Raw genomic sequence first — 24542 nt, forward strand, 5'->3', positions numbered from 1 at the left:
AAGCATTTGCAACATCTCCTTGAGTACATCGTCTCCTCCTTTTGGATCTGAGAATTTATCACTTGCATCATATGTACTCTTCATATTCTCACATCTGAAGACATCTCGGACTTTGTTTGGATACCTATAAATACTGTTTTTTCATTTTTCAATTGCATATTGTAATTCCACCTGGTATTATGTTATTGTATGTCTATATGTGTTATACAGATGCATTTGACTGTTTTTATGTGTGTTGAGAGCTGATTATTTATTCATTTAGCATTTATTCATTTCTATTCATTATTCATTATTATCCTTTGTCCATGGGTTTTTGCATTTCCCCCCTCCTCCTTTCCGTGGACCCTAGTTCCCCCCCCGCCCCCATTTTCAAAGCTTTTATCTTTGCTTTGCTTTCTATTTAACTCTCTAGGCTTTTCTTTTTTATTTATTGGCTTCTGGGCCCATAACCCTTTGTAGGGGAAGAATAGCAGTTCAGTCCCCAAATAGCAGAGCAAAACCACTTTGGTGAGAAAGTACCAAACAAGAGGTCTTGAGACAGTTCTTTAGTATTGAAGAACTACAAGGATTCATTTAAAGAAAAGGTTACAAACAAATGTGGAAAAGCCTGCAGTTTAATTTCAGCTGTAGCTCAAGGCTGAAGAGAGACCAAACAGCCATCTCTGGAGAGACAAAATGGAGACTAACACAGGAAGAACAAAGAGGGGAGGAGTCCAGTACTTTTATCCATGACCCCAGTGGTCACTATGAGACATTGCAGCTGAGAGCTGATGCTGCCAGGGTCCTTGCTCCAACATGAAGTGCTCCCCAAAAGCTCGCAGGGACTCTAGGGTAAATCTGCTGAATATATGAATGTGCCTGCTCCGTTCCGGAGGAGATACAGGCTAAAGGTTGGGTGTGGAAAACTTCCAGGAACTAAACCTGGGATCTTCTCTATGCAGAGAATGAACTCTCCTACTGAGGTACAGCCCCATCACCACAGTTCTAAGAATTGTGGCACCCCTCTTACTGATAGAAATTGAACCCAGGATTTCTCATACCCAAAGTAAGAATTGTGTTTTGACCTGTTTCTAGCTGGCTTTCTAAACTTCAGCTGGATTTCTCAAGAGGAGCACCTGGAGGATCTGGCAAACATTCTCAGAATAATAATGTTTGCCAGGTCCTCAAGGTACTTCTCTTGAAAAATCCAGTGAAGTATAGAAAGATAGTTTGTCGGTCTATGAACAACTTTCTTAAAGTTATCCCAGTTAGATTCTGTTTTATCTCACAGTCCTTAAGACATGGCATTTGCTTTTCATAATACATGACAAAATTAGTTCACATATCAGTTTATCTGATGGACAAAGGATTATTGGACATTTGAGAAAAACTACTCAAAATAGCCCAATTGAAAATAAAAGGATGATTTAGGCATTGCCTAGGTAAGGTAAAGATAAAGTGTGCTGTCAAGTCGATGTCGACTCCTGGTGCCCACAGAGCCATGTGGTTATCTTTGGTAGAATACAGGAGGGGTTTACCATTGCCATCTCCCGCACAGTATGAGGTGATGCCTTTCAGCATCTTCCTATATCGCTGCTGCCTGATATAGTAGCAGCGGGGATTTGAACCGGCAACCTTCTGCTTGTTAGTCAAGCATTTCCCCACTGCACCACTTGAGGTGATAGACATTGCCTAACTTGTCCTTACTTTCAGTGGGACTGCTTTGAGTAATTCTCCTCATGTCTGTTATCCTATATAATAAAAGGCTAAGTGAGTGGCCATGGCTTTGGAATGTTGGGGATCTGCGTCCCTGCCTCCCTGGGATGTTCTGGGCCTGCGCGAAGCGCAGGCCCAGAAGAGCCCAAGGGACACAGGACCGCAGACACCAGTGTCCCACAGCCATGGGCGGCCATTAGCCGGTGTGTGGCGGCGGGGGAAAGTGGCCGAGGCAGCGGCGGAGCCGCCGCCTCGGCCATGAGCTGCGGCACGGCGAGAGGAGGCCGAGGCAACCAGAAGCGGCCGCCCTGAAAAAGGCGAGGGCAATGGTGGCGGGGGAAGACCGAGACGGGGGACAGGGAAGCTGGGCGAGGTGGTGGCGAAGCCGCCAATGAGGCCCCCGCCCGCTCACAGCCGTCGCCCCCGCCTGCTCACCCGCCCTCCCAGCTGCCCAAAATCACCTTCGCCGCTCCCCCCCCAAAAGATTAAGGGCCAAAATGGCCCATGAGAAGGTCGCTGCCCCCGCCTATCGCCCTCCCGCCCACCCAGCTGTCGAAGACCACCTTAACCGCTCCAGCCCGAGGGAAAAGAGAGGAGCTCACGAGCAGAGCTCCTCTCTGTGCTTAGTCACTGCTCAAACTGCCGCTATGGATGCAAAGGACGCCTGTTGCGTCCATTGCGACAGTATGGGCAGCAGCTTAACACAGAGAGTAGCTCTGTTCCCGAGTTCCTCTCTTCTCCTTCGAGCTGGAGCGGGTAAGGTGGGCTCCGGCAGCTGGGTGCGCGGGAGGGCGATAGGCGGGGGCGGCCACCTTCTCATGGGCCATTTTGGCTGTTATTCATCCACAACCCCCCCGCAAAAAAAGTAAAAGCAAAATAAGGAAGAACAAAAACAGAGACAACAACAAAAACACAAAACAAAAAGAGAGAGGGGACAAGGGGGGGAAAAAGAGACAGAAAGAGAGAGAGAGAGACAGAAAAGACGGGATAGAAAGCTAGCGCCCGTTATCATAACGGGCTTAAAAATACTAGTTAGGAATAACTAGCCAACCCACACAGAGCATCTGTGCGCTCTTTGGGGCTGGCTGATCCTCTCTCTTGCCCTCCCTCCCCCCTGCCCCACTCTCTCTTGCCCCGCTCCCCCTCCCCCCTGCCCCACTCTCTCTTGCCCCGCTCCCCCTCCCCCCTGCCCCACTCTCTCTTGCCCTCCCCCCTGCCCCACTCTCTCTTGCCCCCCTGCCCCACGCTCTCTTGCCCGCTGCGGCCGGCCTCTTCGGGGCCAGCTACCTCTCCCCCCACCCCCACCTTCTGCTCCAGTCTCTGGGCAGGGATGGGCCCAGACTGCTGGGCTGAGTGCTGCCTCCGTGGCCGGGCCGGACCCGCTGCCACCGTCACCGCGGCCTGGCCCGCCGCAGGCCAATTCTCCTGGGTGCGCCAGCCAATCAGGCACTCTGCTGCCCAGCCAATCAGGCTGGATGCCAGGACGCACATTTGAAGGCACACGCAGGAGAAATAAATATATAGATGGAGGTGTTTGGTGAGCAAAAGAAAGCAGAAAAATAGGTTCATCTCCATTTTCACTTTAGAAATAATTTAAAATTAAATACAGAAAATATATTTTACAGACTGACACTAAAAATGGCATCAAACCCACCCCCACCCCCATGATGAATAGAAAAAGAAAGCAAGTTCACAACAAGGCACATTAAAAAGGTAAGAATAAGTAATAAGGAAATCTAAACAAGTTAAGTATCTAAACATGGGGTGGTAGTAAGTAATAATACAATTTTAAAAAATATAGCTGAGGTGGGAGACCTGGAATAAAGGAGAAATAGAGCATTCCAGGGGGTGAATATGTATTTGCTCCAAGTACTGAGTCATTTATTTTATCCCTGGAAAGAATGTGCAGAAAATATTACTGATAAGTATCACAATAAAATAAAACAAAATTCATCTCGGGAATACACATACTTATTGTACCGTTTTCAATAAGCAGAACAAAATAATTGATACCATGCAAGAATTTGAAAAAGTATGAAAGAAGGGTTAGAGGAAGAAAAGAAAAATAAATACATGATAATTGTTGGCTGACATCCAGACTAACACTGTGCTGGTGAAACAGTGCAGACTTCCAGACTCACACTGCACTGTCATGTGAGCTGGGGAAGAAAGTGTGTACCTCCTGAGAATATGTTGCTGACAGAGAGATATGTCTTTGTGATGCACAGTGGGCTTCAGAGGGGAGGGGAGATGGTTGAAAATCCCCCTTCTCTTCTCATGAGACAGTGCAGCATTAGTCTGGAAGTCAGCACGATTATTTCAGTGCAGTGCTAGTCTGAATGTCAGCCAGCGCTTTAAAAACTCCAAAAAAGATGAATAAAAAAGAAAAATAAATAAGAAGTAATAAATCTAAATGAAAAGGAAGTAACTATTTGGCACCTACAGTCAATATGTTTTAAATTATAGATATAGTTGCTTCCTCTCTCTCTCTCTCTCTCTCTCTCTCTATCTTTACAACACAGGATTTTTTTTTCCATAGATAAGCAATATCATTAAAGGATGAAAAGCAATTTCTAACAGCTTTGGGTATAATTTAACGTATAGTTTTTTAAAAGGAGATGGGATGGTACAAATAGAAAAGCAGTAGAATAAAAATATATGAAATGCCCACATGTTTGAGTGCCAAATCAGATGTGTCTGGAAGATCTGTGATTAGGATCTCCCATGTTTTGTGGCTGCTATGAAGATGGGTAAGTGGTACTGATGTGAATCTCACCTACTCTCTGCAAGCTGTAATTACAGCTGTGCGAAGGAATAAGACCATGGGGATCGCAGTGATGGCTCTCCCATGTCTCATTAGGCCACTTGCATGCATTTACAAAGTGGATAAATTAAAAAATGCAAGCTGCATTTCTCTCCAAGAGATTTACACAACTGCGAGAATGATTCCCTGGAACTTGGAAATCCCTGGTATTTGGAAACCCAGACAGTTTAGTTGCCTTGTTTGTCTCTCTAGCTTCCTGACTGGAAGTCCATGTTAGCTCCCGGCTTGATTCTACTAAGTGTTACCTACACCCTGATGCTTATTATCACTGAGTCACAAGGCCTAAAAACTTGATTTGTTTTGAAACTAGATGCAGATAGGGTTGCCAACTGTGACTGCAGTTGTTCCGGAATATACCCCCTGCCCCAATATGTTTCACCATGTTGTTGTTGGTTGTGTCATCGAGTTGGTGTCAACTCCTGGGGACCACAGAGCCCTGTGGTTTTCTTGGTAGAATACAGGAGGGGTTTACCATTGCCATCTCCCAAGCAGTATGAGATGATGCCTTTCAGCACCTTCCTATTTCACTGCTGCCCGATATAGGAGTTTCCCGTATTCTGGGAAACACACCAGTGAGGATTCAAACCAACAGCCTCCTGCTCGTTAGGCAGGTTGCTTCCCCGCTGCGCCATTCGGTGGCTCATGTATGTTTCACCATAACAAGGCCTATCCAGGATTGCTTTCAATGGTCCCTTGGTGATTGATGCCAGTCCTGGAGGGCTGGCAATGGTGAAGCTCTGAAACTAGTAGAGTAGCCATTTAATTGGTAGACAGCAGCCTCCCCAGTCTTGTTGCGAGTATGGAAGCGGTAGTGGCTGGGGGAAGCATGCTGGGCTGGAATGTCCAACTGCAGCCCAGCTGGGGCTCCCTGTCATTGTGTGTGTGTGTGTGTGTGTGTGTGTGTGTGTGTGTGTGTGTGTGTGTGTGTTCATGCACACACACACATACCCCACCACCACCACCCAAGACCACACTTAATGAAATTTATTACATGTATATACTGCCTATAACAGTAGTCTTGAGGCAGTTCGCAGTTAGATGAAACAACCACAGATTTAAAAAACGAACATATATAAAATCCAGTTTAAAACAATAAAGCAATAAAAATTCAATGAAAGGGCCGATGGAACAGGTGTGTCTTGCGTAGTTTCCTAAAAGTTCTGTTTTCAACAGGAAATGCATTGCATCACCCCGGGGAGACTGTAGAGAAGGCTCGCCTCTGAGTAGCCACCATGGGAGGTGGTGGCGAGAGAGAGAGAGAGAGAGAGAGAGAGAGAGAGAGAAAGAGAGAGCACTTTCTCTTCTGTTTCCTCCTCCATTTTTTGACCCTGGTCCTAATCCTGCAGCACTAGGGGGGCTCTTTCTTGGGGCAGCTTCCTGGGTGGCCAGGAAACAGGAGGCAGAGTTGTTGGGACTGTGGGCCCTCTCTGGCACCCCAGCCCCTAAGACCCTGCAATTGGTGCCCAGCAGCAAATGAAGAGGTGGAGGTGGCAGCAGTGGCAGAGGGTGAGGCCAGAGGAGGAGGGAGGTTCTCCGAGGCCTGCCCCTCACGTGGGTGGGGCTCGGAACACATGAATGAAAGGAAAAGGTGAAAAGTGACTGTCCAACCTCTATCCCACATGTGGACTCTGTGGCACTCCTTGTTTAAATATAAATTGGGGTTCTTGGGCTTCCCCACCACCTGCCAAATGCCACACTTCTGTGCAGTCAATTCCATGGATGTACAGAAGATGCAGCACCCTGGCTAATTCCCCAAGTAGTTGCTCTGTTGGAATAGACTTCTGCCGTATGCTGTATGCAAAGCTTATTCTCTTTAGAAAATAAAAGCTGAAATCCCTTCAATCTGATAAAGAGGTCCTGGACCTCAATCTTCATGCTAATGAAGGAAAAGGCAGAAATACATACCTGCGGCTGCATAAGCCACCCAAGAGAAACCATCAGAGCAGCAAACACAGCTGCCCAGTGTTCGCATGTGCCAAGTGCTCTCACAACAGTAGATGTTCTTTGGAAAGCCTGGGCTTTTGAAATGGGGTGGTTTTGTATCCGCCTCAATTCCCTACCTTTACACCATTTTACAGACTTGCAGCCATTGCAGAGACAGTTACAAGCTTGATTATATGGTTCCCAGAAGTCACAAGACAAATAAAAAGAAGATATTGAGGCTATTCACATGGGCAGCCAAGCGTGGCTTCAGCAGCCCAGCCTGGGCTCAGCTGCCTGTGTGCACCACCAGGAAACAAATACAATCCCTCCCAGCGCTGCCTTTGCCCCAAGGCTTTAACCTGGGTTTAAGGGCGCAAGCACGTCCTTAACCCCAGGTCCAGGATTGTGTGTGAGCGGCCTGCAAGCAGCCCATGCACACACAGAGCCAGGCAGCAAGAGCGCCCAGCTGATGGAGAATCCCTCAATGCACCATGCTCCTGGTGCACCATGTTCCTTGCGCGGTGCATTGAGGGATGCTGGAGGACTTCCTGCTCCGGCTCCCTGCTATGCCGCTCACTGGTGCTGCAGCACCAATTGTGTGTTGGGCAAGTAGCAGAGTCGAGGAACCAAAATTGCTCGTGTGGGGGGGAGGCAGGCAGGAGCCTGCCTCCCCAGCAGCCTTCCACCCCACCCACTTATTTGGTTGTGTTTAAGACCTTATTAGGTCCTTTTCTAATTTCATGGTTTTCAAGATGCTTCTCCAATTCCTCCAGGCAATTGCCATAAGACCTGCTATGCTGCATCAGGCTGAAGGCCAGTTGGGACCCCAGAGAGCCCCTTAGCAGTGTATGATGGTTAGTCATCCCATGTTGTTTGTCCCTATGACTGATATAATTTATCTGAATGTGGCTAATGGCCAATGATACCTCCAAGGCTCTATGGACTTATCTGAACCTTTTACAAAGCAACTGAGGCTAGTGGTTTTCATAAATTTCTGGGATGATGCACTCAATAGATTCATTCAGCATTGCTGGAGAAGCACTTCCCTTCGTCCACCATGCACTTGTTTCCATTTAGTTTCAGTGGATGGCTCTTGCTTTCTGCAATTTTCAGAGGAATGGAATACTTTCTCTCTGTTCACACTCTCCCTCCTGTTGTCCACGATTTCCTCAGTTATGTGTCTCCCCAGTCTTCATTCATTTTCCTAAGCTATAAAGGATGCTTGGGAGCCATGACAGTTTAGCAGGCTGAAAATGGATTTAGCTGAGACACAGGTTGATACATTAAGGATGGTGAGAGTATGATAGATTCTGTCTTGGTTAATGGACTCCGAGGTACATTCAAGACCTACAATAACAATTCAATGAAGCTATTCATACACGCAGGCAAAACCAGGCTAAAGGAAGCCCAGCTGGTTTTGCCTGCGCATGTGTGCCGCCGGGATCATGCCTGATCCTGGCACTCCGACCCTCAGAGCCACCAGCAGAAGCCAGCAATCGTCTGGGTGGCCGATCTGGCTGCCCAGCAACAAGAAGAGGATCATCTTCAGGGGAGGTAAGCTTTTCGAGGCTTCCTCCCCTCGTCCCTTGAGCCCTCACGGATCATGAGAGGCTCAATTTTTTAAAAGATCTGATTCAGGAATTTGGCCATAGACTCCTCTTCACCACTGGAGGTCAAAAAAATTGTTTTGATATATTGCCAGAAGTCACCATAATGGTATTTTCCTTGCTTTTACAACAAGGGTTTGGATTTCACCTCTGGCTCCGATGCCACAAGGTGAGATTTGTGAAACAGCCAGAATGAAATGCAAAGCTACCTGAATTTCAAGTATTTTCACATTTTGTTCTGGTCAAAGAAATGGGGACTTTTTCCATGGTGTACTATGTGAATTTTTCCAGTAGACCTAAAAGGCCCACCTTTTTAAACAGGTATATAACACCTGGGCACTGTGAGGAAGAATATAGATGCTGCAGGCCAGATCAGAATGAAATAGATAGGACAAAGGTGAGACATGAAGACAACACTAATAATGTGGAGTGGGGATGGGGAAATTCACTATACGATTCTCTGGATTCATCTTCCCTGTGAGTTACAGTTATACATTGCAGCTAGAAAACCTGCCATGGGAAAGTTGATTCCCATGACAAAGGTAATGTATAGTTCAAAGAATGGGATAGGCAATAAAGCAACACTTTACCAAGTACAGAAAATGTTAGGCTAGTTTAATCCAGGAGAACCATTTAGGAAAGGATAGATGGATGGATGGATGGATGGATGGATGGATGGATGGATGGATGGATGGATGGTATTTCGGAGTGGCCTGGGAGGACCTGCATCTCAGAGGGTGCCTCTGCCATATGGCCTTCCTCATACATACTGTTCAGGCACTGCTCAGGGTACCTTCTGCAGGATGTTAGACTGATGGTGATCACAAGGAATATGGCCCTTTTAACTCTTGACACCTTCTTTCTAGAATTCTCTCAAAATCTCTGCAGGGCTCCTTCTATGATGGTTTTTAGAAAGCACATTAATTTTGTTGTTCTTGTGCTAGGTCATTTGGGGGAGGTGCCACCTAATGGTGCAGCGGGGTAATGACTTGATTAGCAAGCCAGAGGTTGCCGGTTCGAATCCCTGCTGGTATGTTTCCCAGACTATGGGAATGGGAAACACCTAAATCGGGCAGCTACTAAAGACAACCACAGGGCTCTGTGGTCGCCAGGAGTCGACACCGACTCGATGGCACCCTTTACCTTTACAATATGATATACAGTCCTCATTAATTCCTTATTGTTGAACTGTTTCTTGGAATGGGCTTTATTGGATGTCCTCTCTAACTTGTCGGCAGGTGGACATAAGCAGTCAGGCACTGGCCAGGGGGGATAGGCCGTGAGTTCTCTAGCAGCTCAGAGACAGCATGAAAAAGCAGAGGTGAGAACCTGGGGAGGAGATTTAGGGTGATTAAAAACCCCTTCCCTTTTGCAATTGCTGCTGGTTTAAGCCAAAGAGAAGTTGGCTAGCTACTCATCACCACCACCACTAGAGGAGATAAAGGATGAGTTCAGATGGACACAATTCATTGGGAAGTTATACTACCCCACTGAAATGAATTGAATCCGTGCAAGATCACCATGCTTTTGCTCAACTCCTGTTCCTCTCAGTGGGGCTTGCCTAGAGACTTTTCCAGAACTGCCCATTATGTGATATGAACAAGCTGGTCATTGGAACCTATCCTTTCTCTTCTGTCTCTCTTACTATAGCAGGTGGGGAGTGTAGGTAGTCAGTTTTCCCCATGGCTTGCTCCCAGTTCCAGTTTCAGCTGTGAGAGGAAAAGGGGTTGAACAATCATGAGTCCTCTTCTTTTCTCCCCAAGTTCTCACCTCCAGTCTACATCACTGCAGAAGGAAGGCATGATGGCTGTGAAATCTACAGAGGTTGTTCACATGAGCAGCCCTACCCAGGCTTGGGTGGCCCTACCTGGGTAGGGCTGCTTGTGTGAAGCGCCAGGATCATGTTCAGTCCCAGCACTGCCTGTCCAGGTAGCTGGGGAATTTTCCCCAGACTTTTACTAGGGTAAATTCCCTGGGGATTCAATCCCCCAGGCTTTTACTCAGGTCCCCTTCTAGACAGAGTTTGAGGGGAAATCCCTCTGGAGGCTGGGCTGATTTTCTCTGGAGGCTGGGCTGCATTTTACTGTTCTCCATAATGCCGCGCGGCTCCCAGGAGAGCAGCTTGTGTGCCTATGCGAGCCATGCAAGCAGATGAATAGGTACAATCCTACCTTCTCTGCCCCCCAGCCCTCTCCACAGTCTTGTTAACGACCTTACAGTGCCTTTGTGGGACCCTTTCATAGCTATTCACCCATGGACCACTCCACACAAAATTTGCAAATGTCACTGGTTGATTTAAGGAGAGGGATGTTCGCTGACACACTGCACAACCATACAAATGTAGTGGAATGTAGCATTTGCACTGTGGTGCAAGCCCAAAAATTGCACAATTTTTGAGTTGCACGACAGTGATGCTTAGAGGTGCACCTAGGTAATTTTGGAGCCTGGACCTAAAGGCCTTTGGAGCCCACCCCCCCACCCCGGCAAGTTAAGCATCATCCCCCTACGCGCGCGCGCGCGCACACACACACACACACACACACACACACAGCATTTTTAACATGTGGGTTCTTGAGGGCACAAACAGCAACTGAACTCACAAGAATGTAAGGATGTAAGACAAATATATTTATGCAAATATGCATTGGGGGGGGAAATTTCAACACTCAATTTAACATATTCCCATCCCCCATATTTCTTTACCCACTCCCCCCTGCTTTTCTCTTGTTGTGTTGCAATAAATGTGGTTGAACAAAACATTGTTCTTTAAAGAAAAAATTCCGAAGAAGATACTTCCCACAGACCTACACATACCATGTTTTGCATGGAGAGTCCTGGCACTTAAATTAGCTAAATCATGCACTATTTTTTACACCATATATATGTCCCCACCATATATTTGTCCTTCCTCCTACAAAGCCACTCCAAATTAAAATGTGTCCACTGATTTCATTGATAGCTCATTTATCTCCTTCAAGCAGCAGGGGGCTGCAAACTTAAGGAGGGCTGCAGATCCTTGGGGGCTGCACACTTTTCTTGCCCCAGGAAAAGCGGAAGTGTGCCGAAGCTGGGCTGCTGCCTTCTCTTTGCACCCCACTAGTCCCAAGTACCAACAGCTTATCCCGCCCCCCATCTTTTTCCATTCACCTCCTCACTGTTTGCACCTTTGATTTCTGGCGACCATCTCCTCTACCAAGGAAACTTCCAACATCAGTTTCCAGATGCATCCACGTGGGATCAAGGGCAGGGGTGGACGGAGGAGAGACATGGAGCTTAGACTTCCAGTTGCTGCTTAAACAAGATCCACCTCGGAACAAAGGCAGCTGGCAGAGTTCGTCCACAGAATGACTTCACTGTCCGTCCGTCCCTATCTCTTTTGGTAAAATTGGTGAGAGAGGAGGGGGAGGGAGCAGCAGGAGGGTTGTTTGTTGAGCATCCCGACACAGGCTGGCCAGCTCAGTTGCTGCTTGCAAGAACTAGGTTACACACACACACCACAAGTAAAGACAGGCATCAGAGGCACCAGCACACACACACACACACACACACACACACACACACACACAGCAGAAAGCGGGGGGGGGGCGACAACTCACGGACACCAAAAGCTACAACAAGTAAACAAACAAGTAAAACAAACAACAAGCAAAGACAGGTATCTGAAGCACCTGCACAAACACGCACGCATGGCAGAGGCGGGGCAGACAACTCACAGACACCAAAAGCTCGACTCCTGGTCTTTCCTGCTCTCTCTCCCTTCCCCAGCGGTGTGCAAAGCCCCAGAAAGAGGCCCCCGTCTGGCCCCAGTCCCATCCACATACTACATGACGGCGGCCTATGTAGATGGCCATTGCCCACTGGCACCTGGCAGGCGAGCCGTGTGCCATGCAACTTGCTGGGGACTACCATAGGGGCGGCTGCAGCCTGCTGCTCAAATGGAGGGAGGGTTTGGAGGCCCCCCCAGATGGCAAGGACCAGGCCAGATCCCTGTGGCCCAGTCTTAAGAACGCCTCTGGTAATACCATTGTATATAATGCAACTCCATTTGCACAATTTGTACACTTGCACAACTGCACAAACGTTATGTTCTACTGCATGCATAACATTGTGTAGTATGTCAGCCAACATTATTGTGGCAATGATAGAAGAAGAGGAGTTAGCAAATCTGAATCAGGGCCCTTCTGTTAGGCAGGATGAGGCAGATGTTGCCCAGAGACACAAATTTTGGGCATTATAGAAATATGTTACATTAATAAATGAAATGTTGATATATTAAACAAATGGTCAATGTTTAGTTAATGATTACATTTCACCACCAATAAGATTGGGATATTTGGATTTTCTGTCTCAGGTCCCAAACTATCTTGGGCCATCTCTGTTCTGAACTGTATCAATCCTGCCCCAGAATGATGAAATATATCTCCTAAATCAAGGGTGGCAGATTTCAGGGTTGTTCTTTTACTAGAAGCTTGAGGTCCACCAGCTAGAGTCAGATGTAAAATAGCCACTCAGAGGGGCCAGACATAAATTTAAAATAAAGAATCAGGGTCTTCTTGTTAACATGTGTCTTTTGACATGCAAAGGGAACCTTTTGACTAATCATTATTTGTAGGCATGGAACTTGCTAATTTTAATTAAATCAAGCAGCTTTATTTGGCAAATAAAGGTTAGTATCAATAAGGAATCAAGCATGAAAGACAAATCATTAAATTCTATGCAATGATCTTAGGTATACTTTCAATTAAAAAGATATGCAGTTTACTTAAAATAGAACTGTCCGGCATTTAAGAGGTTAAGAATCCTGGAGAGTAAAAACAGAGTTCCTACAGTGGCTTCTAGGTTTTAATTTGGATAGCAGATGAGCAGTAAGATCATTCAAGGGCTAACATTATTCTAAAAGAACTGCACTGGCTGCTGATATGTTTCCGGGTGAAATACAAAGTGCTGGTTATCCTATATAATAAAAGCCCTGTGTGTGATCCCGTGTGCCCGTGTCTTTTTCGGCAGTTCTGAGCATGCGCGGAGCGCATGCTCAGAACTGCCAAAAAAGATACGGCCGCCCAGACACGGGCGGCCATGTTGCCGAAGATTAAGGGCCAAATCGGCCCATGTAATTGCCCCCGCGGCTGCCGCCGCCGCCAACCGACCGCCCTCCCAGCTGCCGAGACCTCCTTACCCACAGCAGACCTCCACAGCCCTGGCCCACGTCCTTCACTCGATCACAGTTTCTATTTAGAGAAGGAGAGAGGAGCTCGCATGCAGAGCTCCTCTCTGTGCAAAGTCAGAGCCCGAAATGGCGCTATGGACGCAAAGGACGCAATAGGCGTCCTTTGTGCCCAAAGCGCCAGTTTGGGAAGAGGCTTTAAAGAGAGAGGAGCTCTGCTTGCGAGCTCCTCTCTTCTTCTCCAAATAGGAACTGTGATCGAGCGAAGGATGTGGGCCAGGGCTGTGGAGGTCTCGGCAGCTGGGAGGGCGGGCGGGCGGGCGGTCGGCGGCAGCAGCCGCGGGGGCAAGGGCATGGGCCGATTTGGCCCTTAATTGTGGGGGGGGGGTGTTGCTTCAAAAAGCAGCTGGGAGGGCGGGTGGACAGTTGGGCATACAGGCTGGCGGCGGTGGGAGGGGGAATGGCGGTGGGGGGCCAGGAGCGCCGTTACTAGCGCCCGTTATTCAACGGGCCGAAATTCACTAGTTACCTATCAAGCCCTTAATGGCTTGGGTCCAGGCTATTTAAGAGAGTACCTCCTTTCTCATAAACCCTGCCGCCTGTTATGATCTTCTGGAGAGGTCCGGTTACAGTTGCCACCAGCTCATTTGATGGTGACCCAGGACCAGGCTTTCTCTGTGGCTGCCCCAGGGCTTTGGAATATGCTCCCTGCTGAAATAAGAGCATCTCCTTCTCTGTTTGTTTTCAGGAAGACCCTCAAGACCCTCCTGTTTTCTCAGGCTTTTAATTAGGACTATTATTTATTTATTTATTCATTAATTCATTGATTTGATTGTTATACCGCCCTTCCAAAATGGATCAGGGCAGTTTGCAATCAAAACAGAAACCATTAAAACCAATAACAATTAAAACAGAAATATAAATAACAATTAAAACATCCTAAAAAACAATTAAACTATCATAACAATTAAAACCCTGAAAACCAGGTTAGCATTAAAACAATTAAAACTAATCAAAAACCCTGAAAGGCCAGGCCAAACAGATGGGTTTTAAGGTCTCTCTTGAAGGTCAGTAAGGAATTAAGATTGTGAATTTCTGCAGGGACTGCAATCCACAGCCCGGGAGCAGCTACAGAGAAGGCCCGACTCTGCGTCGCCACCAAACGAACCGGTGGTAACTGGAGACGGACCTCCTCAGATGACCTTAACGTGCTGTGGGGATCATGTAGAAAAAGGCACTCTCTAAGATATCTCGTACCCAAGCCGTTCAGGGCTTTAAAGGTAATAACCAACACTTTGTATTTTGCCCGGAAACATATTGGCAGCCAGTGTAACTGTTTCAAAACAGGCAGAATATAGTCTCTCCGGGTTGCCGCAGAGACCAATTTGGCTGCTGCATTCTGAACTAACTGAAGTTTCCAGACTACGTACAAAGGCAGCCCCACGTAGAGCGCATTGCAATAGTCAAGTGGGGAGGCTACCAGCTGATGCACCACTGTTTTGAGGTCATCCTCTTCAAGGAATGGGCGCAGCTGTCGAATCAGCTGAAGCTGATAGAAAGCACTCCTGGCCATGGCCTCACCTGAGATACCAGGGTGAGGCCTGGGTCCAGGAGTACTCCCAAGCTGCGCACCTGCTCCTTCTGGGGGAGTGTAACCCCATCTAGCACAGGAAGATCTAACACACCCCTCAGATTCTGAGTCCCCACAATGAGCACCTCTGTCTTGTTTGGATTCAGCTTCAATTTGTTCTCCCTCATCCAGGCCATTACTGCCTGTAGGCAGGCATTTAGAGAATGAGTGCCATTTCCTGAAAATGAAAAGGAGAAGTAGATTTGGGTGTCATCAGCATACTGATAACACCCAGCACCAAACCTCCTGATGACCTCACCCAGTGGGTTCATGCAGATGTTAAAAAGCATTGGTGGCAGAATGGAGCCCTGAGGGACTCCATATAACAGCTTCCGTTTTGAGGAGCAATTGTCACCAAGCTCCGCCATCTGGAATCTACTTGAGAGATAGGAATGGAACCACTGCAAAGCAGTGCCTCCTATCCCCAATTCCCCCAGGCGATCCAGAAGGATACCATGGTCGATGGTATCGAACGCTGCCGAGAGATCCAGAAGAACCAGCAGAGTCACAGTGTGGGGCTATTCTGACGATCAGCAAAAATCGGGCTAGCCTCTGCTAGCCTGATTTTTGCTGATTGTTAGAACCACCGGGCTCGCAGCCGAGCCTGGTGGTTCTGGAGTGGCTAACCCGCTCTGGAACCCCTGGTAAAAAGCAGGTTTGCAGAGCGAGCACTCCGCAAACCTGCTTTTTACAATCATGAGTAGCCGCGCCGCACTTTCGCGCCGCGCCTACTCATGAGTAGACCCCTGGCCGGGAGGCGAAAAGCCGCCTCCCGGCTTGGGGGTCTCCCCAGTATGCCCTGCGCACTCGCGCAGGACATAGAGGGGCTTGCAGGGGCCGCATGGCCCCCGAGCGCCCCAGCCCCCACCGGCTCCGGCTCAATCCGGCCGCCCAGGCTCCCTCCCCGCTCACCTGAAGAAACCGGGTCTCACGGCTCTCCCTCTGTCGATTCCCAGGTAAAGGTCATCCATCAGGCCAACCAAGGCTGTCTCAACCCCATAGCCAGCTCTAAAGCCAGTTTGAAATGGGTCTAGATAATCAGTTTCCTCCAAGACTGCCTGGAGCTGGTCGGCCACCACCCTCTCAATTAATTAGAATTAATTTTAATAATTTTAATAATTTGTTTTAATAACTCTTTTATGCTATTGTTTTTATTGTGTTGTGTATTGTCAATCTGTGTTGACTTTTAAATATTTTAAATTTTGTATACTAGATAGATAGATAGATAGATAGATAGATAGATAGATAAAAAGAGATATACAGAAGGAAAGAAGGAAAGTTATCTGTCTACTGTTTCAGATACTTTGTGCAAATTACTAATTCTTGGCCTGGCTGGGAGCCTGCCTTTTAGCTCCTGCATGGAAGTTTGTACATAAGTAAAACACACACACATACAAATAATTTAGCAGGAGGAAGAGAGTCAAGAGAAGACAGAGGAAAACTTAAGGACAAAAGGTGGCTTGAGCCCAGAAGAGGTATAAAGTAAGATGTGCCATTGAGTTGGTGTCGACTCCTGGAGACCACAGAGCCTTGTGGTTGTCTTTGGTAGAATACAAGAGGGGTCTACCATTGCCATGTCCCACGCAATGTGAGACGATGCCTTTCAGCATCTTCCTATATTGCTGCTGTATATAGGTGTTTCCCGTAGTCACATACCAGCGGGGATTCGAACTGGCAAACTCTGGCTTGCTAATGAAGTCATTTCCCGGTACACCATTAGGTGGCTAGAAGAAGCATACCTTTCTTAAATCTGTTGAGCTGAATCTCCATAGTCAAAGTGGGGTGAAACTGGAGAAGCAGAGAAATGGCCCGGTGCATGCAGCAGTAAGTTGCACCCACCCAAGCAACCTTTCTAGTCTACACTGGCCCTTCCTGAAGCTGCCTTCCTCTAGGAAAAGTGGCCTTTGGGCAATATCATGATGAGATGCAACTAGTACATGTCACTAACATATAAATTCCATCCTTTTAAAAAGTAGCATCCCTTTCTATCGTTTTGTCCAAATACAGAAACCATTGACCAAGATCAAACAAAGCGAGTTGTGGGGAGAACCCGACAATATCAGTGTAGTTTTAAAAATGTGTCTTCATCATATTTGATCAATATCTAATATATGCTGAACAGTAATATAATAGGCATTTTTAAAAAAATTCCTGAAGTCACAAGGGAGCAGGAAGACGACAGGAGAGTTGATGTATTAATCCCCTGCCCCCACCGCAAAACTAGCCCCTGGATAAGTGCTCTGTTTCTGGAGTTGTTGCACAGCAGGGCAGTGCAAAGACTTTTCTTTTTAAAAGTTAACAAAATGGCATAGGCATTGGCAGGGGAAGGAATTCTATTGCTTATCATCAATGTTGCCACTTGTTATGATAATTACTGCCTGTAGTATGTGTATGGCTGCATTGCACAAGTCAGTGCTGTAGCAATAAAGGAGCTGTCTGGGGAAAGAACTGTATTTTCCCAGGCACAAAATACATAGAGCTCCCACTGCTAGGAAAATGCTGAATTCCCATGACAAAAGTGCAGTTTTAAGAAAAGATGTCAGGACTGTTTGCTGCCAACAAGTACCTACTGTGCATTTATTACACAAAACAAATTGATCACCATGAAAGGCCCTTAAGCTCCTTGTTCTCGGTGACAGTAGGCAGTTCTCCATGTTCCCTACTGGATAGGAGTTTCCACTAGATTTATAAGAGAGAATTCTTATCGTTCTCAATATTTTCTTTTTTACATGGGAATAGTGAGTGAGAAGATTTTTTGCCTCTCAGCAAGAGTGGCCCATTGTCTCCCTCCCCATGAGGAGTAACCTCATTGTACCCCCCCTCCATTTACAAGCATCCTAAACTGTCCATTCAATTTTCTTTTGCCAATATTTTGTTTCCCATCTTCTCTTCCCCCCCTCTTCTAGGAAGAAGCTCGTGATGGCTCCAGCCACCTGGCTTTGCTGACAGACACCCGCAATAAGCTTGACAGTTCTAGTCTGCATCAGAATTCATCCCCTTCTGGAAGAGCTGAGAATAGTTTGGGGAAGAAACCTGATATTTGGGGAGTGGAGTCCTTTGCTCCAAAACTCTGGAGCACCGAAGGCATGGGAGATTCCTACACGGCCACTTTCCCCAATGGGAATGGACTGATGTCTCCCTCAACAAGCCCTCAAGCTTCCACCACTTACAGCAATGACTACAGTCCCTTCTCTCACTCTTTCCCAGCCTCCCCCACATCTCAAGATCCATCATCCCTGCTGGTGTCCAAGGGGCATCCATCCCCTGATTGTCTCCCCAGTGTCTACACCTCCTTGGACATGGCACACCCTTATGGCTCTTGGTACAAAGCTGGCATCCATCCGGGCATCTCCACGAGCTCTAGCAACCCCACCGCTTCCTGGTGGGACATGCACTCCAATAGCAACTGGCTGAGCTCTCAGCCCCAGTCAGACGGACTCCAGAGCTCCCTGCAGTCCATGCCTAGCCAGGCTCCCATCAGCCCCCAGCTGCCCAGTTACACATCTGATTTCACCACTTTGAACCCTGCTCCATACCCTGCTGTGGGCATCACTTCCTCTTCACACCTCCTCCCTTCAGGCCAACACGTGTTGCCCCAAGAGATGTACAAGCCCAAGCCAGTGGCCAACAACTCCCTGATGGAAGGTGGGATTGGACTGAAGTCTGGAAGAGGCAGCTCGTTTGGGAGCACAGCAGGCCGGTCGACCTGCGATTGTCCCAACTGCCAGGAGCTGGAACGGCTTGGGGCCTCAGCAGCCAGTCTGAGGAAGAAGCCCATCCACAGCTGCCATATCCCAGGCTGCGGGAAGGTGTATGGGAAGGCCTCACACCTCAAGGCCCATCTGCGGTGGCACACTGGGGAACGCCCCTTTGTCTGCAACTGGCTTTTCTGCGGCAAGCGTTTCACCCGCTCGGACGAGCTGGAGCGCCACGTCCGCACCCACACCCGGGAGAAGAAATTCACTTGCTTGCTCTGCAACAAGCGCTTCACCCGTAGCGACCACCTCAGCAAGCACCAGAAGACCCACAACGAGATGGGGGTGAGCAAGCCCCCTGAGGGCGAAGCTGAACGGGAGGAGGCTTCCACTGTGGCCAGCTCTCCCAACACCACTATGCAGGATGGCCTACCTGGAGAGGAGAAAGACGCCACCAGCCCAGAGCAGAGCAATCTGCTAGAAATCTAGGCTAGGCCTTGAGTGTCTGCTCCACCTGCCGTTCTTCATGCCACCGCCACCCTTTTAAAATGCATCTTGTTTAAATAATTTATTTCCTGGTGAAAGCACAGATACCGATAGAGAAAGCGTGCTGAATCTCCAGGCCTTTCCTCCAGACAAGATCCTACCTTATGTCAAACTTCCCAACCCATCCAACCCTTGAAGTGAACTTGGTTGAGACACCCGAAGGTCCATGACTTTGTGGCCAGTCACAGATACTAGACCAAGCTAGATTACTGGTGGCCACCCCCTGCATTTTAACAACCAAAGTCTTGGTCTCTGCTGGATGTGATATCTCAAGAGAATGGACAAAAACTGTGAAGTGATGCCATCCCCATAACCATTTGGGGCTAGCCAACTGGCAGGCAGGGCAGGATTGAAGTGGGTTTTTCTCAGGGTATGTATAGGAATCACCTTCTGTCTAGTGTAACCCACAGAACAGTTCTGAGCGTCTCTCCTGACCCTTGCAATGAGCAGCAGTTCAGCTATGCTCGGCAGTGGGTGAGAAGGTAAGAGGCTTGGACTGCTTCAAGACTAGGGTGGGAGGACCTGTATCTATGGAACATGCTCCTGCTGCAGAACTCATAAAGAGGCAAGTGTGAGCTTGTAGCTCAGGACTTGACAAATAGGCTTGACAGGTCCAGATTCTAAAAGGACTCTTGTACCTTTAAGAGCTGCAAGGACGGGCACATTCTACCAGGGCTGCCTCTTAGTGTCCATTGCAGTCCTGGTGAGAAAGCCACAACGGGCAAAACTCTGAATGCTGTGAAGCTCTTAAAGGTACGGAAGCCCTTTCAGGGTCTGTACATAGGGCTCTGTGGTCAGGAGTCGACACAGACTCTGACGGCACACTTTATTTTACATAGCAATTTAAGATGAAAGTAACAGGAAGTAAGACTGATGGGTAGGGTATGAAAAAATGTAAAGTTTAATTGTGATGCCCCCTTTATAAAAGCAAGGATACCATTGGTTAGGAATTAATGCATCTATGAACTGTGCAATGAAAATCCAATTCAAGTAAACAGGAAATATGTTAGTATTGGGCAGTAGCCACCAGTCTAGAGGCTAGATCAGAATACAGTTTTGAAAGGGATGGATGTCTATCCAGCTGCATAGTCATTCCTTATGGTCTATAAACAACAGGGGCTCAATCCTGCTCCAGTCCCTCTCCTATCCCTGCCTGTCAATGCAAAAGGGTCACACAGTCCAGTCGGTGATATAACACCAACCCACCAAAAGTATCTGCCTTGTACAGTTGCCAGCCCGGTTTAGTATGTGCACACACACTAAGCCAGAAGCATGAGAATGGAAGCTGCCACATAGATACGCCATAAATTGGAGTACTAAGGGACATGACTCCATATGCTTAAACAAGACTGCTGTTGAAATCCAGAAGTTCACTTTGCTACACAGAGGTAAAGAGGGCTGGAGAAAACTAAGGTCAGCCACTCCAGGAGTCAAAAAGAGGTTGCAAGCTGTCCCACTAAGGTGCTACAAGACTCTTGGATCTCCCCATGTATTTAATCCAGAAGTATATTTATGCCTTAAATTATGTTGACAAATTAACAGAGGGAAGGAGGCGACTGGGTTCTCCAAGAGGCCTCTTTGACATGAGGCTTCTATTATCTAATCAGGGTCATCTCTCTGTTAATTGGGGAACTTCCTTCATGCAAAACAGCATGATCTATAACTTGCTCGATGTCCCTTTCCTCCCCACCCCAAGCTTCATACAGTGACAAAAATGGAATATTTATAATCTTGAAACACCTTTTTATGCTTGGGTTTTAAAAAATGATCCAACAGAATCAACCCATGTCAATATCGAGAATAAAGGCCAGATTGTCAGTAACTGATGAGCACTCACATTTCTAGAAGAGATCAGCTCTGGTTTAAGAAGCTGACATCTGGCCAAAGGCTGATTCCTCAATGAAGGGAGCCATTGACACAGATCCCTATTATGTGGGGACATTATCTGCTTCCCAAAGGTCCATTTTCTCTGGGCCTCCATGGTTAAACATCTTCCACTTTCCTTTGATCTACTTGCTCCTATATCCAGGTCAAGACCATCTGATTTAGGGGGAAACTATACATTACACTTGACAAGAGTCTGCCATTCAAAATGGTGTTGAATTCTCCCAGTTCCTCTGTAATGTTGAGGCACACTGCATTTTGTTATACCCATTTGCATGTTTCCCCACTCCTCTGCATCAATCACCAGCTGCCACTGGCGGAGGCTAGGAAACACCCAACATCGTAACATTCAGAAAAGTGTGTCTAAATATCCTGGGGAGAAGGGGGCTGTTATTAAGCAAAAACACCAGGCAGCATTCAGCATTTGTGTCAAAGAGAGGCACATTGTGCCAGCATCAGAAGGGCAAAATAATGTTCTAAATACTGCTTTCTCTGTGCCATAACTCGAATGGCTTTTTTTAATGGTTGGATTTTGCTTGTTTTTAATTTAATAAAGAATAAAATATAAGCTATGTTGTGGGGTGGGGGGAATGCTCAAAGCAACTTGATCTTTATGTTCGGAGGAAAGCACAATCAGGTGCTACTGTACCACAATTCAAATAAAATTGCACTCATACTGCCTGAAATATAGCTCTTTCTGCATTAGGCCTTTACAGTTGCTCAACAGCCTCACAGGCATATTGGGTTGAGCATAAAGTCTGTATTTATTAATTAAAATCTGACCTTTGGCCACAAAACAGGCCTCTAGTGGAGCCCACAACAGTTTTAATACATCATTCAAAATCACACAATAAATCAATTTTAGAACACACAAAGGCTGTTCTCACAATCAGCACTAGAAGCCCTGGGGTGTAGCTACTGGTGGGCGGGCCTGTGTTTGTCCACCCTCCCTGGTTCCAGGAAGGGAGAAAGGAGGAAGCCCCTGTTCAGAGTTTTCCTCCTTTCCCACCGCCCAGGGAGCTGGCTGCTTGTGGAGCAGCTGGGCGGGGAGCAGCAAGCTGTGAGTGAGCGGCTGGAGTGGACAGCTGGTCAACAGGGGAGGGGGCTGGGGGAGGCAAGAGTCAGCTCCCAGATGCTGGGCAGCTCATGTTCTTTGAACACACCTAGGGATGTACTCCACCGCTTTTCTAGGTGCGGCACTCGCTGTTCAGAAGGCCACGTGTGGTTGCAGCACTGCTCCCTGTGTATATGTGGTGGCCATTTGCGTGGTCAGCATGCAACACCATGCTGAACTCACAAATAGCCACTGTGCATTCAATGCTGCATGCAGAACAGCAAGCACCGTGCCCAGAAAAGCAGTGAGGCGGCTTACCTGCTCTTTACCTGCTTACCTGCTCTTTAAAGGAACCAACCCCTGCCCCACCAAACCAGTTTGAATGCCGGCATCCAAACTGGTTCAGGCACATCCCTAAACACATCCGCCTAATTTTAGCTCTGTCCCTGAGAAGCCTCCTACCCTAATTTGGGAGCCATGGACACTCCTGATTGGCCATTGTGAGAGTTCTACAAGCAAGGTAGGAGGAAGGGGAAATGATCGCCTGTGAACTGGGTACAGAGGTGGGCAGCAGTGGTGAGCCCAGAACTTGTACCAACCTCCAGAGGGAGGGTGGAGGGAATGCACTTCCTGCACCTCCCACCTCTGCACGCAGCTCACTTTCCCCTTCCTCCTACCTTGCTTGTAGAATCCCCACAATGGCCAATTGGGAGTGTGCGTGGCTCCCAAATTAGGTAGGCTTCTCCCAACATAATGCTGATTGTGAGAACAGCCCTACGAAATCAAACAGAGAAGGCAGAAACAATAGTAGAATCACTGCTACTGGTCTGCAGGATGCAGCCACAGAGAATGTTAGGTGTCTTTTAGGGCAGTGCTACCTTACTTGCAAATAATACATTCTCAGGATGGATCACTTAAAGCCCTACCTGTTTAAGTGATCCTGAGTATGTTCATTCCTTTTCTACAATACATAGTCCATCCACAATGAATGTTGGTGAGGTCCAAAACGAACCCATGTGAACTACATGTGGTCACATCCCAAAATCCTCTGCAACAGAGAGGAATTCTGGGGCAGACATGCCTTGGTGAATGTTGATGTGGAAAGGCTCCTGGAAAGTAAAAACTCTGTTAGGGAACAGGCAATATACTATTGCAGATCAGAATTTCATGTTAAATAACATTGTGTAATATGGTAAAATAAAAGTTGTCAGATAAAGAAATCAAAAATCATTGGATGCCAAACACAAGTTATCCCGTGTCCAGAGAATATTTAAAGAATATTCATACTACAGCATAAGCCTGAGTCAATCGCCTTGCAATGTCATCAGAGAACACTTGAAGAAGAATGTTCTTCTCCAAGAAGACAAATTTGTTCCAGCTCTAGCTGAATACATTCCCCCATAAAAGATTTTAAAAATCTGTATGTATACAAAACTAAACTATCAAAGAGAAGACTAGGCCAGAACTCTTTCCCCTGACATCTAGTTTTCTATGTACAGGAAGTGTTGGTATCTGGAGTAGCCTGCAGTCATGCAAGCCCCAACTTGCTGGCTGAAGTGGCCGGCCGAAGGTATTACTACCTCATCTGTGTTTGTGTCGACCAGGCCTATCTGGGATCCAGTGAAGCTCTTTCAGAATACTGTAGGTGCCATGTGCTCTCTGCACAGTGGAGGCCCTTTCATGAGGTGTGGTGAAGCAGCTGCCTCAGGCAGCAGATTACTGGCCAGCAGGGTGGTCCGCCTCAATAACTAGAGTAGCAAGCGCTTGAGGACTGCTCTCAGACTTGTAAGCTTTGCAAGGAGCACCTCTCTTCACAGAAGAGGAGGTTGTTGCCGGGAACCTTCCCTCATCCCCACCCACTGTGGCAATTTCAAAGCTTGCAAGGGTTCATTTGGAAAAGGGGGGCCGGCCCCTACCAGGGCTGTGGGGCAAAGCAGCATTTGGTGCCTCGCCTTGGGCACTGCTTTGGGCCACCACTATCGGCTCAAATAGGCCACCACTATCTCTGCAGCCTGCCCCAATTCATCAGCAGCTTGCATTTTGAATCCACTGAAGCTCCCAAATGGTTTTCAGATAGACTCATGGGGAATAAACCAATGGAGAGGTTGTCAGGCTATGTTCAACAGTGGAAATGTTGGTGGATGCTAGTGCTAGGAAGCTGGTATTGCTTCAGCCCAGTCTCACAGCATTGCATCCTGATCCAGAGGGATGAAGGTGGATGATCACATGGGGGAATCCCCCACGCCAGCATGCTGCACCTCCCTGATTGCTGCTGATACGGGCAAAGGGATATGAGATATATAGATATATATCTCAGTCACATTTGCATCCTGCCCCTTCCCTCCAAGGAGCTCAGAGCAGTGTACACGAGGGCCACCCCATTTTGACCGGATGTACAGGGCACCTGTATCTCTAGCAGAAAAGGAATTCAACAGGGGCAGGCTGTGTCTGCTGAAATTTCCTTTTCTACACTAAGAGCCCTGCTGTCCTCCTTTGCATCTGGGAGCCCTGTACAGTGGG

At 47.6% G+C, this 24542-nt stretch overlaps 1 protein-coding gene across 5 annotated transcripts in view; it reads left to right on the forward strand.

The window, feature by feature from the left end:
- SP7 (Sp7 transcription factor) overlaps positions 1-21673 on the forward strand; it is a 64934-nt gene extending 43261 nt beyond the window's left edge. For 4 of the 5 annotated variants that reach the window (XM_053290702.1, XM_053290703.1, XM_053290701.1 and 1 more), the window contains one exon: positions 17750-21672. In XM_053290702.1, the coding sequence (XP_053146677.1) occupies positions 17930-19027 (1098 nt within the window). In that variant the 5' untranslated portion in view covers positions 17750-17929 and the 3' untranslated portion in view covers positions 19028-21672. Of the gene's footprint in view, positions 1-17749 lie in introns of all 5 variants that reach the window. The other variant, XM_053290700.1, reaches the window with a different exon arrangement.
- The last annotated feature ends 2869 nt before the right edge of the window (positions 21674-24542 follow it).

Source organism: Hemicordylus capensis, chromosome 2 (assembly GCF_027244095.1).
Source record: "Hemicordylus capensis ecotype Gifberg chromosome 2, rHemCap1.1.pri, whole genome shotgun sequence".
In the NCBI taxonomy this organism is placed as follows: Eukaryota; Metazoa; Chordata; class Lepidosauria; order Squamata; family Cordylidae; genus Hemicordylus; species Hemicordylus capensis.